This window comes from Dasypus novemcinctus, chromosome 4 (genome assembly GCF_030445035.2).
Source record: "Dasypus novemcinctus isolate mDasNov1 chromosome 4, mDasNov1.1.hap2, whole genome shotgun sequence".
NCBI classification, from domain to species: Eukaryota; Metazoa; Chordata; class Mammalia; order Cingulata; family Dasypodidae; genus Dasypus; species Dasypus novemcinctus.
In genome coordinates, this window is record NC_080676.1 from 43,640,488 (window position 1) to 43,657,265 (window position 16,778).

Sequence of the window (16,778 nt, forward strand, 5' to 3'; positions counted from 1 at the left end):
AATCAGGCTTCCTTGCCATTAGAGGTTAAAGATTTGGTGATTGGCTTTAGAGCTGAGTGACCCTCCTGCTCAAGCCTCTGTCGATCCGTTGCTTTGGGAAGTTTGAAAAGCTGTTTCCAAGAATGAATGATTCCTGCTATTCTGATGTGAAATTCACAGAGGAGCCATCTTCCTCCACCCTGAGCTTCTGGTCAGTAATTATCTATCTGCTCGTTCCTGATTCTCTCTCCCTTCAGTTACCACGACTTTACCACTTCACCCAGCCACGTGTGAAATCAGACAGGGTCAGGGAAGATGGACTGACAGAAGGGCCCAGGGTGTCAAGGTCTTGCCAGGAAAGAGGTACAGAAGCACAAGTATCCAGGTAGACCTGAAGGGCAGAGTTTGGGGTTCTGGATGTAGCGGTCTTCTCCCATTCACTGCCAATCAGGAGTAATAACAGCTAGCATCTCTTGAACCCTCACTGTATGTCTGATTCTATCTTGAACACTTTACATGCATTCTCACAAGGACTCCATTAGGTATATGTTATTACCATCTTCATTTAAGTGAGGAGGAAACTGAAAGCCAGAGTTAAGTAATTCATCTGATAGCGTACATTTAGCAATGGGGTCACAGCCAGGGACAAGAACATAGCATCACAATTCCCATTTACTGATCCCTACCACCCCAACGCAGGACTTTGACTTTGTTCTATTACCTTTCTCTTTTGTGACACCACTTTAGGCTCAGAAAACATAATTCTTGCATGTTACCACATCTTATTTTAGATTATCTCACACAAAGATGTGTGTGTGTGAGAGACTTACCACAATAGAGTCCTGATACGACTCTTCCTGAAATGATAAGAATGTGAGAAGGTCCCAGTTTCGAAAGCCCCATCAAGAGAGCTCCAACTAACGCAAGACAGTTAGCTACCCACAAAGCTTTGATTCTGAAATTTGAAAAAGCAACGATTATAAATTCAGCACTAAAACTTGATAAATGTGCTTACTTTCAGAGTATGCTGAGATATTAACTTGAGCAACGATTTTAATTTTACTGTAAAAAGTAGTTAAAGAACTTTAAACCACAGCTCTACTTTGACTTAACTATGAACTAAAGCTTATACAAAAAAGCATATTGATGATGGGAGAATCTTGGTTACACAAGCTTGCCCTTTACCTTTGCATAGAGACAATTCAGTACTGGTAATGACTAGTTTAACACTTCAGACATTCTTTCAAACAGTTACTGTGGCAGTTTGATATTATTTATGCATTCCAAAAAAGAAGGATTATGTTTGTAAACTGGTCTTTTCCTCTTGGCATGATACCCTTTGATTGTATTTGATTCAGCTGAGATGTCTTTGATTAAATTATGTTAAGATTAGGGCTTTGATTCCTCCAGTCAGTAGGGTGTAACACAGGTTAAGTCCCCACCTCATTATGGGCTGCTATTAACCAGCATGCACTCAAGAAGACAGACAGAAGAAGAGAGAGAGCTTTGTCAGTTTTGATCCTGGAGAGATAGGAAGAGAGAGAACTCCATAGATACCACAGGAGAGAACTTTGTCACCTTTGATCCTGTGTCCCTGGAAAGAGAAACAGCCATTCAACTGATAGTTTACAGCTAAACTTGTGAAGAGACCAGAGCAGCTGGTAAGGCCCAAGAAACCAGGCAGAGATTACCCACCATCTTGCTTCAACATGTGGCAACAGAATTTGGTGAGAAAACAGCCTTGAGCTGGACTCTTTAGGGCCATGTAAATGCATGCTTTTACCCCAAATAAACACCCTAAAAAAGCCAACATATTTCCGGTACTTTGCATCAGCACCCCTTTGGCTGACTAAGACAGTTACTAATTAAGCTTGTCACAAGTTGATTGCTTTAGATAATACTTCTTTAGTGATAGCTAAATTAAATTCTATAGTTGTAATCTGAGATTCCTAGTTTCTTTGTCATTTTTTTAATGGTACAGGTTTTTACATGTAGATGAGATGAACTTTCAATGTTAATTTTCCTTTCGTGAGAATTAAATTAAAACATACTTTTACTTTAAGCCTTATTGTAGAGAATTATTTATGTTGTATGCCAGCATATTCCCAGGATCTATGAATAATTTCAACCGACTATAAAATAAAACAGGTCTTAGTAAAAAAAAAAATCAATTTCAAAATTCAGCATATGAAAATTGAAAAGCATTTGCAAGCATGTTATGCTTTATTTCTTTGATAGGAAAGTGAGATACACAAAAACCTTCTATAAATTAAGTAGATGATACTAGATTTTATTAAGGCCAGTAAAAGAATTCGAGTGGTAAGTGTGGAAATGTTCGCTTCATGAAGAAAGGTAAACACCTCATTTTTATGCTCTTGTTAGGATTAAATCATGTTCCAAAAAAAGCATGTTCAGGTTCCAACCCCTGGTCTTGTGGATATGAACCCATTTATAAATAGGACCACTGAAGATGTTATTAGTTATTATAATGATAACACAAATTGGTATTTAGTTTTTGCCCAGACTGAGCAAGAGTGGGCCTTATCCAATATGGCTGAAGTCCTTATAAGCAAGAAAATTGGACACAGGGCAGGAGCCACGGGGAGCAGCCAGGAGCTGGAAGTTAAGAGAACCCAGAAAAGAATGGAGATGACACCACCATGAGCATTGCTGTGTGATGGAAAAGCCAAGGAGCCCCAAGATTGTCGGACAGCCAGAACATGCAGATTCAGGAGGATGCAAGCCTTCTGACATCTGAAACCATGGGCCAATAAATTCCTGTTGTTGATACAACCCATTGTATATTACTTGTTTTAGCACCTCAGAAACAAATAGGGTTCAATGTTTCAAACATTGCTGGGTGAACTTTTTCTAAGCAGCTATAGTTAGCACCAGAATTTTTTAAAAATAGAGAGGAAAACAGATGTAGCTCAAGTGGTTGAGTGCCTGCTTCCCACACCTGAAGTGCATATGAGGTCCTGGATTCAATTCCTGGCACTGGTACCTCAAAAAAAAAAAAAAAAGATTAAAATTATATAATCTCATACAGCAATGATTTTACAAAAACCAGGTGGTAGGCTGCAAAACGCACTTCTAATTTCCAGACACTGTGAATATGGCAAAAGGGATTTTACAAATCTGATTAAGTTAAGGATATTTTGAGATTAACCTAGACTATACAGGTAGGCACAATGAAATAATCACAAGTAAACTTTTAAGAGGGAGGCAGAGGGAAATACTACTGCAGAAGAGAAAGTGACTTGATGACAGAAGTAGAGACTGGAGTGGTGCACTTTGAAGATGGAAGAACGGACCACAAAATAAGGAATAGAGGTGCCCACAAGAAGCTGGAAAAAGGCAAGGAATGATGACAGACATTCTCCCCTCAGAGCCTCCAGAAGGGTCCAGCCCTACTGACACGTTGATGGTAGCCTGATTTCAACTTCTGACCTCCAGAGGTGTAAGACAGTAACTTGTGAGGTTTGAGCCATTGAATTTGAGGTTATTTGTTAAAGCAACAATAAGAAACCAATACAAACCATTTGATGGAAATGAATGGTAAACAATTACCAACTACCTTAAGGCAGGGGAAATAGAGGTATTATTTTTTCTCACATTGTAGATGCGGGAAAATGTTTTAGAGACTCCAAACAACTTGCTCATTTTCATACTAAGTGATAGCACTAGGACCTGTTCTGTGTGAAACCAAAGTGTAATGCATCATTTTCATCAGTTCCATTAAATTTCTACCATTTTTTATAAAAAAGCATGAAACGTGTACTTAAAGGAAAGTTATGTATGCCTTCCTTGACTCACATGTGGGTTGCCCAGACCATGTTCTGTTCATATGTGGTTTTTATATTGTAAGCACACAGCCCCTGGAAAAACTGAACTTGCAAAACTGAAACAATAAAATATTGGCTATAGACATTATGTACTATTACGTAAGTGCAAACAAAGACTTCCTTTAGCAATAATGGAAGGAATACATTTTTACTTATTTATTTTTAACTGGTAGAGAAATGACCCTGGCAATAAGGAAAAAATCATGTCATCTTTTAGTGATTCTCCCCAGGAAAAAAAAATATTTTATGGGATAGTTTGAACTCTTTTTACTTAATTTGAAATTTGAAATTTTGTATTTTAGGGCTGTTTTTCAAGGAGGATCATTTTTCTGCTGGGAACTGGAAGAAGCTTCACTTATAGTTTACCGTAGACCACTAGATAAATGGCCGTTTGACATTGTTTTGGTGTCTGATTATTATGATGCTAAACCCTAAGGTTTAAGAGAACCTGCATCCTGGCTCCAAGATTAGGACACTAATGAAATGTTCTAAGATAAATTACTGCACCTGTCAAAATTTCATTTCTAAATGAGGGTAAACAATGGTTTCAGCTTTATCTTCAGGGTTGGGAAGAAGTATAAAATATCAGTAACTTCTAAAAGATTTGGTTTGTCCATATTTTAAAAATTAATTTAATTTTGCTTAATTTAATTTTCTTTATTCATACTCTAGAAAAGTCCCCATTCACTGCTTATGAGAGATTGGTACAAATGGAAATTGATGTTTAAGAACTCTGTATTTATTGATTCTGATTTAAAGTTTGACTAAACACCATTAAGTTGGTAAATATGTGAGAAAATGATCATTTTCTTTTATGGTAGAGGAAAGTCACTTTCATAAAAGAATGAGAATAAAATTTGGGTTACCATGATACACTTTATTTAAGAAAACTTCTTATAGTCTTATTATGTAAAAGCTCTGATACAAGAGTAAGAAGTTATCAGAATTTTAACAACTAGAGAGATAAAAATTATAATTTGTACTGCAATTGGTAAATGAATTGTAATCCAGAATTATTAAGCTAGTTGCCTAGATTGTTATTTACACCTTTGTGTTTTTCTAAATTTTCCATATCTCACCTATATTGTTCTTACATTCAGAAAAAATGTAATTAGTACAGAAAACCTGAGCTCAATGAGCAGGAAATGAATCTAAAGAAAGCAATAATTATTTGATTTTCTGATTTTATTTCCTCTCTCTATAGGGCTGAAATCCCTATGTCTTTTAGTATGTCTTGATTAAGTGATACTTCAGGGTAAAAGAGTTCCACTGAGCTTTTCATCCAAAACACCTAATAGAAACCAGGGTTGAGAAATGACACCACTGCTTCATCCCTGGTTGGGGCTTTGGGATAGCAGTAGTAGCAGCTAGACCCTCCATACTAAATTCACTGAGCAACTGTGAGTTTGGGATATTGAAAGGACCCAAGGTCTTGGCTGATCAAAATGCTAAATTGTCATTTGAAAATGAAAAATTGGGCGATTGAGAAATGGAGTGATTTGTTAAAGCAAATAGTGGACTCCCAAATTAAAAATTCCAATCTTGACTCTTCTGTTGAGTTCCTGACTTAAACATTTGTGCAGTGGTTTCCTATCATGGTTTATAACTTACAAAGCAGAGAATCAAAGCACTTATCTAGAACTATACACCAAACCTACTTTTGCTGTAAATACCTCCACAGTTAACTAGATTGTTGCAACAACTTTCTCCATTGACCTGATCTAACATGGACCTGCATTATAGGTCATGAATTGGACAAACAACTCTAAAACTATCCCACAAAAGGAAAGAGCTTATCTTTCTAAACAAAGTCTAATAAAAGCAATATATTAAAGTTTCTGTGTTTAATGCTTATTTACGAAATTTTCCTACCTTCCAAACTTCTCCCCAAGCAACCCACCAAATAATGATGCAATCATTCCACCAATTGCAAAGCTGTATACAGACAGGGACCAGAGTATGGTGATCAGGTGAGCAAACTCCATACTCTCTTCCTCGGCCCAAGGGGTTGGAATGGGGTCCACTGGGTGTGGGACTGTGGGCACGTCCTCTGTGCTGTTGAGAGTATATTCGTTGGTGGCCTTTTGGTCATCCAGTGAGGTCAACACACGTCTATAATGGGATTTTATTACCTGAGGAAATAAAGAAAAATAACTCCAATATTTTAAACATGCCAGATATACTGTTTTTGTTTGTTTTTCCTTTAAAACATTTGTTAGGTATTCAAATGGGGTCATCCCAATTATGTGTTATACCCATATAAACATGGATAATTTTATTTACAGATGACCATATATATAAAACAGTTGTCGGAGATTTAGTGGCAATGGGAACCAGGCATGTGACAATTTGAGATTATTTTATGAATCCAAAAAAAGAGAAAAATTATATTCCTAAACTAGATTGGACTGTCAGAGGACTTGACTCAGGTTGAGTGTCTGTCCCTTGCTGGGTCTGATATAAAATGGACACTCACTCAAGAAGACATAGGGGAACAGAGAGAGCTCTGTCATTTTTGATCATGAGGCTTTGCAGAGAAATGAGTCTTTCACCTGACAGTGTGCGCTGACCTTGAGAAGAGAACAGAACAGTTGAAACTGATATAGAAGACCTAGAAAGAAATGAGTCCTCTGACAGCCTACCGCTTAGCGTGAGGATACCCAGAGGGAAGGCTGAACCCTCACAGAGATCGCCTCTCATCTTGCTTCAGCAAGTGGCAGCTGAGTTTGGTGAGAAAGTAGCTCTTATAGTACCTTGCGTTGGAATGTCCACAGCCTTGGGACTATAAGCATTTTACCCAAATAAACATCCTTTATAATACCAACAGATTTCTGGTACATTGCATTGGCACCCTTTGGCAGACTGATACAAGGCAGGAACAAATAAGTGAAGGAGGCAAGAAGTACCCTGATGACTAGAGGGAAAAAATAGAGATTAATAGGGAGTAATAAGGATTGTGAAACAGGAGAGCACTTGTCCCATCTAATAGGTGAAAATGTGAGACTAGTGTTGCATGAACTTTAATTTTTTAGCAGAAGCCAGAAATACGAATGGTTATATAAAATTCTCCAATGTTTACATGCTGGCATTGATTCAAAATGGAAATATTCTGCAGGCTAAAAATAGACACATTTTCACACTAGCTTGACTTCTGCACCAAACGTTTTAAATTGGTTATGTAAATATTTTTAACAAAAGTATAAAAAAGCATACAAGAAAAAAGATTGGGCAATTTAAGATGAGGCCAGGAATGAAGTTGGTATACAAAATTCGTATGCTGGCTACCAAATCCTTGCTCAAAGTGAGACACACACTTAGCAATGAATTTTCTAACAGCCGGTGCAAAGCAGGGAAAACCATCAAGTACATGGTTGATGAATTCCAAAGATTAAAATCACGCAATGTACCTTGACAAGGTACTGGCCCTGAAGAAACTTTCTCCTATGGGTCCTCATAGAGTTCAATGTGTAAAAGGAAGAAGAGTGTTCGAAACTAAGTTTCAGGGAGCCATATTTTACAATGTGTTCATAGAGGATAACATCATACCAAAGCATAACTGAGAAACAGCGTGTCCTTTGGGCCATCTTCCTCCTGTGTCATTCCTCTCAGTGGTGATTTGGTCACTATTCAGTGGCAGTGACCTGAGCTGGTACTATCCCACAAGTACCTGGAATATAGCTCTTGTAGGCTGTGCAAAGTCCTTTGTACTAAAGTCAACCTAGTGAGGGGGAGACCTGACATCCTGTTATGATGAAAGAAGCCTGACAAAGATATTCGGCTCATTAGAAGGATGCCCCATATGAATAATATGCATAAACAAGGGCTAGAAGAAATTCTCTAAGGTGTTCTCAGCATTTTCTCTTCATGGTAGAATTATGGTGTTCTTATAATTTATGCAATAGGCATGTTTTATTTTATAATGATAAAAAAGTGTTACTTTAAAGTACCTTAACATAATTCCAAATGTCCTTCAGCTAATAAAAAAATAAAGGGCCTGAATGACCATTCTTACTAAACGTATTTAAGCAGCTCTTTAAATACACAAAGGGAATGAGCCATAGGAAAGCACTGTTCTGATGCCAGTGGGGGGATTTCTGTTTTCCACTCTGGCTCTGGGCTTGGATGGAAGGAATGGGGAGCCCTTAGCCTGGTTTTCTCTCTGGGACTGGAGAGGTTAGTTTAGCCAAGGATGTGAAAAGGACTTTCAACAAAAGAGAAAAGACTCTGTTAAGTCTAGTATGGTGAAGTTGAACCAAACTTCAGGCAGCCTACAATATTGTCAAATATCCATCATCACCCACAGAAGAAAGATGCTGTCCAGGTCTCCTGACCCTCCAGCACTATTCTCCTGTCCTCTCAGGCTTGGCAAGGCCTGCTGCTCTCATGGTGATACCTGAGGCACAGGTTTTGGCCCAAAGAACAACCCTTTTCAGGTAATAGTCTATTGCCAGCACACATTTTGAACACTCACATGCTGCAGGATCTTACACCTTTCCTTGGAGTCTAATGCTGTATGAGGAGCAGGTGGGGCAATGACAGATTCATAGGAGGCACCCGACAAGTGCTTATACCCTCCTCATTCACTAAACACTACATTAAGTTCTTTTTATATGACGTTAATTGTGTTTTGGCACCGGTGATAGGAAGAGGAATAAGGTAGCAGTCTTGCCCTCAAGGCTCTGATAGAATTAGAGCAGAGGGGAATGAACTCCAGGTTCCCCTGGCTTGTAGATGTGGACGCTGAGAAAAATCACATTCCTCTCCTGTCTATCCATTAGACTTGACAGTCGTGGTACACAAAGTACTTGAGAAAATTTTTAGAAATGATTTGAATTACTTTTAAATAATAACCATCCAAATAGCCATCATGAAGGAAATCCAAACTTTGTTGGACTTTTTGAATATTCTTCTGAAGGTTTATACTATTTTGCTTTGAATTTCCTAAGGGAGACGGGAATGGGGATAAAGAACTCTAACCTTTCTAGTGTTAGGTCTCCTAAAGGTTTTCATCTGGACTGGGAATAGGAAAAGTAATTTTGTTGGAAGGATAGAAATGGAGGAAGTGTATCTTAAAGCACCTGGTGCATAGTAGATAGGTGTCTAATAAATGTTTGTGCACTGAAGGAAATACATCTTTCTCTCATTTCCCCTTATTCCCTGGAGTTTTTCATCCGTAATGATTGGGACCTCTGAATAAATGCTGCAATGAACTCTCTCCTTTTCTTTAAACCTCCCTGGGCACACGGTTTTCTGACTGGAGTATTCTGTGAGCTCAGCAGATAGTGGAATCAGCTTAAGAATTACTTATTAAACCCCCTTCTTCTCCTGTGAGGAATGTTGACTAAGGAGTCAAGGCAAAGTTATCAGCTTCGGAGACATGCACATCTTACCTGACAGAAGGCCAAGACTACCTGGTGTCCCCCTTGTGGGCACACTAATCTCCTTGTCCAAAGAACAGGTGAAATCTTTCTGTCACTGACTGCAGTTGCCCCAAAGAACTTAAGTGTTTCACTTGCCTCTCGAGGTGCGTTGACCACATAAAGGTCATATCCACACTTGAAGGAACTCAGCACCGCAGTGAAGACAGCAAAAGCCAAGGTCCCAGTGATCTGTGAGGATTGAAACACAGGGCAGGAAAACACCCAGACTATTTCAGTTGCCCATCCTGCTTTCGGTCTGCAGCTTGCACTTTTTACAGGCTCCACAGGCTGATTCTGTATTGTCACTACTCATTTACAGTATGCCCTGTGCTTCCAGCTGGTGAGAGCCATCACACGAGTACTTGAGAGCCATCCATCATTTCCCCTACATTACTAACACTGAAAAAAGTCAGAGACAGCTTGTTCCAGGCAAGAAACCAAACATCCTTTATTTATATATATATATATGTATGTATATATGTATATATGGAACAAAACATCCTTTCCATATAGATATGGAAATATATGCATATATTTTTTTAAAGCATTCAAAATCAGGCCTGGGAACTAGAATTGATGCTGACCAAAGGAAAGTTCAAAGGTAAAAACAGTCATAGCAAATGAGAAATCAGTTATCAAAGAGCAGGAAGCTCCCCTGGGCATTGCTATTGTAGAAAAATGCTTCAGTACTTCTACAATATTCACTGATCATCATTTATACATCCACATCAACACCCAGGGATGGATATAGTACAAGATTTGCACCTACAGTTTTAGCAGATTGAACCTATATTTCTGGGTTAAGGGAAATTATACCCACTCTCACCCCCATTCCATGTAGCTACAGTAAAACAATGTCGAAAAGGTAAGAGCCCTCATCCCCTTCAACTCTGCAAAGACCATTCTTATCATCCTAGAGAAATCCTATCATGGGTACAGAGGGGCACTTAAAAGGATATTCAGTGCAGCAAGTTTTTTTGGCAATATAAAAAATATGGGAATAACCTAAATGTCAATCCATAGAAAAATGCTTAAAAATATTGAAACCCACCATGGTATAGAACACTATGTAGCAGTTAAAAATGATAAAGTGATTGTTATGCACTGACTTGTTAAGTTGCAAAGGAGGTTGTATAATCTCAATTTTTTATTAAAAAGAAGGCTTAAACACGAGTATTTTTTGATATGTGCATATATGTATATAATTAAGAGAAAATTTTCTTAAAGAACAACTAGCAAGATAATGACATTAGGAGAGGAATATGAGATTGGAAAAGGAGGGTGAAATGGTATTTTTCTCTTTCTATTATTAGACATTTTATAAGGAAAATATTTCAAACATAATTACATAATTTAAAAATTAAAGAGTATGGTATAAAGTCAGAACTTTGTTGAATAAATGAATGAACAAATAGCTCATATCAGTCTAGATTCCAGTAGCCATTCTTTCCTCTAGTGTGACCTAAGCCCCTTCATCTGTAGCAGCTCCAGTTTTTCTTGGAGTTGGGGGATGGATGTAATTCCCCCAACTCCATCATATAGAATGGCTTCTTAACCAGAACCCCTCATTCCCCAATCAAGAAAGAAATCAGAAATTTCAAAGCATCATCATCAACAAAGTATTATCACAGAACCACATGACAGAGCCTCTGAAGATGTGTAGCCAAATGGTTCTAAAACCAGAATCTGCTTGAAGAGCAGGGATTAAGAATATGTAGGTTTACAAAGTTGCAATCTTTCTGCTACTTCATAATTACTTACTGATAGTACCTATGCAGACTACCCCTCTCAACAACTTCCTTCCCTGAAAGAAAGAACTCAAGAGCTGAGTAAAACAATGTATGATATGATATGGTGATATGATATTATATATATATATATATATATATATAACCCCAAAATGTATATATACATATGTTTATGTATAAATAAATATAAACAATATATATAATATACAAGCACATTTCTCTCTTTCTTTCTTATGTATGGTGTATGTGATCACCAGAGATCTTTCAATTATCTTATAAATTATAAGTAGATATCTAAAACTCAGTGGCTCAGACATCCAAAGCCAGGATGGGGTTCTATTCATTTGGTTGGAGGTTTGTCTTCAAATCCTTCTTCTTCTCATGCTGTTTTCAAATAGAAAACTTCATCCTATTCAAAGCAGTGATGGAAATAGTAACAGCCTTGTCAGGGCTTAACCCACCTCTCTCATAATCTCCATCAGCTACCCCTCCCCAGTTCTTTGTTGTGGATAATCTGATGTTTGGTGCAGGGCAAACACAGCTTCAGGGCCCAATATTGATTATTTACATTTACTACAACATGTCAGGCATCCTGTTCAGTGATTTACGTGGATAATCTCATCTAGTCTTTGTATTTGTGTTCTATTGCTAACATAACAATCTATCAAAAACCTGATGGCTTAAACAATGCAAATTTATTATCTTACATGCTGAAGGTCTGAAGTCTGGTATGGGTCTCAGTGGACTAAAATCAAGATGTCAGCAGGCTGTGCTCCTTTCTGGAGCCTCTGGAGGAGAATTTGGGTTGAGAGTAGAATTCAGTTCCTTGTGGATGTAGGACCAAGGTCCCCATCTATTAACACTTCTTGGCTGTAAACTGAGGGCCATTCTCAGCTCTAGAAATCACTGCATTCCTTGACTAATGGCATCTTTCTTCCATTTTCATAGTAGCAATGGGCAGGTCAAGTCCTTCTCCCCTCTCATCTCTGATCCTGACTACAGCAGGGAGAGTACCTCTCCTTTTAAGGACTTGTGTGAGTAGATCGGGTCTCCCCAATAATCTGGGATAACTTCCCCATGTCAAGGCCTTAAATGTTAATCACATGTGCAAAGTCTCCTTTGTCATGTAGGGTGATCTGTTCCTGGGTTTTGAGGACCAGGGTGTGGAAATCCTTGGAGGATCATTATTCACCAGTACTATCTCCATTTTATGGATGACTAGTTAGGTTAAGGTTTCACTGCTAGTAAACTGTCGAGTAATGACTTGAATCCAGAGACTATACTTTCAACTACTAGGTTCTTCTGCAACCTTGATTGGTCAAAAACAGATGTTCAAAATTCTAGAACATTTAAAAACCTAGGAACATAATCTTTCCAATTTTGGGAAAAATTTTTACTGCATATATCTATATAATTTTGTCCATTGTGATGCTGAAGTCAAATCACTGAAACCTACAAATCCCAAGTGCTTTTTCCCACCACCCACTTCACAAATCTTTTTCCCCTTCTCCTACCCATAGAAATCTTTTGAATGTCTCAGAGAGAAAACCTGAGGGTGTAAAACCTACTCAACTGTTCATCTGTGGTTGAGCTATAATAGGACCTTAGGGCCCTCCCACCACCAAGCCCAGGGCCATGACACACCTGCCCATTCTCCTTCCTCTATCTCCTCTTCTTCCTTGTGGCAGAGAGTCTTCTTATATTTTGTCACTTAGTACCTGCTACGTCCTACTCCATCCCTGGTTGTCTTTTTGTGTGTGTAAGTTCTGGCTCTCTGCCACTTTCCTTATCAGATAATAATATAGTTCTTTTTATCCCATTTTAAGAATCCCACCAGTGACCACACCAATGTTGGGCTACAGAAATGGGAATTGGGGGTGAAGGTGGTACCTGCAGTAGATTTGCTTCCCCATAATCTCCATCAGCCTCCTGCTTTATGCACGAAATGCACAATCTCAGTCACAACAGTGTTAGCTGTCCTTACATTATTTTGATAAAAATAAAAGTTAATTTTCAAAGACAGATGTACTCTGAAGCTCCCACCTTATTCTCTTCCAACCAGATGGTTCTTGCTAAGTCCCTCCTATAGAAATCCTGGAACTTCCTCCATGATCAATTCTTATGTGAAAGCAGGGGCTCTTACCATTTTTGTTCCAGCAACCCCTTTACTAGTCAGGTGAAAACCAGGGACCTCTTACTAAGTCCACACTATACTGTGCATTATTTAATAAATTTTCACACCCACACCAACATGTCCCCACAAGAATAAGGTGGTTTTTTATGAATTTCAGTTCAACCTTATGGAGCCCTTGTTAAGAACCCGTGTGTCATAGGGATAACAAAAAAATCTATAAAGAACTAGGAAAGTTTTGAAATGTGCAGAGACCCAGGAGTGTGTTAGAGTCACTGTTCTGACTTCTTTTCAGAGTTAACACTGGTGCTGTCCACCAGAGCCTGCAGTCCCCCATTTTAATCCCTCAAGAAAGATATCTCCTCTAGCTGGCCAGGTAAATAGCAAGAGATGTTCTCTACAACTCTAAGCAGGTCTCTTGAATTTCTTAGAAATGTCAAGTAATGTGATTATCCCAAATATCTGAGGCTTGGGACTATATGATTGCATTTACTTTTTGCTTTTTTTTTCCCCTTTACCTCTCTTTTCAGGTTTAATTTTCCTCTCTGAACTGCAAGTAAACTGTCTCCTTGCTTCCCACCTTTCTTTCTCCAACATTGTGAAATGAAAAACACTGATCTTCATAGTCAAACCTCCTATGTTGCTTTGGCATTAGATAGGTCAGAGTAAGGTTTTGTTTATGAGAGGGGAAGTTTCTGAAAATGACTAAGTGTGAGTAAACTCTGTTGACCCACTGCCATTCAATCTAATTAGTGTCCAAGTGGTTGAGACAAGTATAGTGCATAATAGCTAATGATAACAGTGAGGATTTAGGATCTTACTCTCTCCAGGGTCAGGTTCTAAGTGGTTTGCTTCTATTAACTCACCCACTTCTCTCCACAGCCTTGTAGGTAAGGATTATAACCATCATTTCACTTGTTGGGAAACTGATATGGAAAGGTTAAGTGACTTGTCCAAAGGCCACACAGCTAGTAAGTGGCAGATCTTCAAATCTTTTCTCTTAATCATTTCACAGACTATGATGTCTGTACTTTTAAAAGACCATGTGATTTAGAGCTTAATAATTTTAAGGTGGAGAAACTAGATTCCATATCCAATTACAAAATATGCTGCTGGGCAAATATGGGGGGATAGATTAGGCAAGTGGCTCAACCTTAAAACAAAATGTGATATTTAATTTATGTTTTGGAAGCCAAATGGGTTTCATAAGATAAATAGAAGTTGACTCAAGAGGCATAAAGCATAGGTGAGTCCCAGGCAGGCCCCTATCTTCTCTGAGCCTCAGTTTTCTTTGCCTGTAAATTAGGTATATTAATAGGTAACACATGGGGATATTGTAAAGCCTAAGTAAAATTTAAAATGTGACCTGCCAATAAACAGTGAAAGGGCTATAAAACAATTGCATCTTCAGTCACAGCATCATCTCATTAGTTGCAGGTTCTAAATAATGCTTATACAGCTGTTGATGTCTACCACATCAGCCTTTCACACATCATCAGTGATTTTCACAAGAACACTAGGAAGTACATCAAATTAGCTCCATTTTACAAGTCTCAGAAAGGGTTTAGTGGCATTCCCAACACCACACAGCTAGTAAATAGCAAATACTCTAGTACTGGAACCCAGAGTGGATGTTCTTAAACCCCCACTAGTAAATTTTCAGCAGTACTGGTTTACCAGGTAGGAGAAGCTTATACCCTTCTTCTCTAAACCGTGTGCTGGGAAAAGCTAAACCAAAGATGAATTTGTACTCAACTGTGGAAAAGACCAGGGGTGCACTGAATCATAGAGTTTTCAACCTTAAAGGGTCCTTGAGGGCAGATCTTAGTACAATCCCTTCATTTTTCAGTTAAAGCAACAGGTCCCCACAGGCAAGCTGCCTGTCTCCAGCACACAGCACATTACTTAGCATATTCAGAATGAGAACCCAGGTCTTCAGCCCCTCAGCCCAGTGCTTAGCCCATTTCTTTCAAGTTCTGGGTAGATTCACAAAGCTAAGAAATACTGCACTTCCCATCAGATCTCATTCTTCATGAGTTCCACTCTTTGACAATTATCTCCAGAAAAGTCCTACCACACAACCACACAATTTCTAAAGCAGCATAAGGGAATTTCACTATAGTTTATGAACATAGTATTGGCACAATAACGTTATCTAATATCCATCCAATTTTCAAAATTTTCCAACTGTTCCTTCTAGCTTCTTTCTTCCTCCTTCCATGTTTCAAAGCAAGATCATTGCACTTAATTGTCAGGTCTTCTTAGTCTCCTTTAATTTAGAGCAGTACTTCCATCTCTTTTGTCTCTAATACATTGAAATCTTTGAAGATCCCAGAATAGTTGTCACAATTAGATTCACAATTATCAGATTTTTTGTTTGTTTGCTCAACTTAAGTAATATGGTTACACAGATTCACTTGAGAAAAAGTTATGGAGGCTAGTTAGAAAACAGCAAACATCTTTCAAACCCAGCTTTTAACAGCGAAATGAACTATCAATTGGCTAGACAAATAGAAGCTTTTTACCTATGATCACTACACCCAATATCCCAAGAATACTCTGTATATTCACTGACATGAAAAATTTATTCATTTTCACAAAGCCAGTTTCAAAATGAACACAATGCTGCTTTACCTTATCGCCTGTCATTTTATGGGGTGGGAGTCCTCCTCTTACTTCCAGGTCCTGTAGAGCGTGGTGCTACAAGCATAGGGGTAGCCACTTTGACTTTCTTGCACTTTCTGCTCTCCTCTCACTTTCGGCAGGAGAAGCGCTCGCCCAACAGTCACAGCAGTCTATATTCAAGGGACGATTCCTTATAATCATTTCACAAAGGCATGGCATTCTGTGGGAAAGGGTCTTTATCCCGCCGTCATAAACGTTACTGTTTATCTCTGCTTAGCTTTTGAACCTTCCCTCTGAGCAGTGTTATTGGCCTTAAGAGAGGCGTGGGGCGGGTGAGTCTTTAACTTCGCGAGCTTGATGCCATCCGGTGCACAGCGCCGCCAGGAGCTGTTCTCCTCTCCCATTGGGAGAGCCAGCTGCCACTCACTAACGGGGGTGGGACCTTGAGCCGCCGCGACCGGCTTCTCGGATTTAGCGACTCTTTCTCCAGTGCTGCTCTTGCTGAAAAGTGAGTGTCAGAGCATTATTTAGGGATGGGCTGCAACTTTACCTCCCGTGCGGGGAGGAGAGATTCAGTCACACTGAATTGGTTGAGTTAGGCCTCGGAGAACCGATGTCGGATTTCAGCGTCGCGGGAGAGTTTGCCTTAGCGCCCACCCGAGGAGTGCGGGTCTGGGTTGCAATTGGGTGTCTGGGCGTTTCCTGGCATTGGGACTCTGCCAGGCTTTTCGCGCTTTGCTGCTGGGGTGGGGGAACTCGGGGAGGTGCGCCAGCGCCCAAATCACCCAGAAACCAACGCTGGACATAATTGAATCACCTTTGTGCTTGTTCTTTTGGTTTCATACATTAAACTCCTCAGGTCACATTCTGTTTATCTTTTATTAATCTTATTAGTTAGTGGATGCCAACAGCTCAAGTGCTGATAGCTTCTTAGGGCAGACAAGATTCCCTCTCCTGTTTTAAAAATTCATTTCCTTCCCAAAATGGGGAGGAAAAACCCAGCTACCTCAGCAGAATGCATTCCTCTCTG

The 16,778-nt window shown here is 39.1% G+C and overlaps 1 protein-coding gene across 2 annotated transcripts in view; it reads right to left on the reverse strand.

The window, feature by feature from the left end:
* LOC101412484 (solute carrier family 2, facilitated glucose transporter member 2-like) overlaps nucleotides 1-16,082 on the reverse strand; it is a 30,221-nt gene extending 14,139 nt beyond the window's left edge. For both annotated transcript variants that reach the window (XM_058295274.2, XM_058295275.2), the window contains exons 1-4: nucleotides 15,758-16,082; nucleotides 9,341-9,433; nucleotides 5,697-5,956; nucleotides 810-934 (exon numbers count right to left, since the gene is read on the reverse strand). In XM_058295274.2, the coding sequence (XP_058151257.1) occupies nucleotides 810-934; nucleotides 5,697-5,956; nucleotides 9,341-9,433; nucleotides 15,758-15,772 (493 nt within the window). In that variant the 5' untranslated portion in view covers nucleotides 15,773-16,082. The remainder of the gene's footprint in view (nucleotides 1-809; nucleotides 935-5,696; nucleotides 5,957-9,340; nucleotides 9,434-15,757) is intronic.
* Between the last annotated feature and the right edge of the window lie 696 nt (nucleotides 16,083-16,778).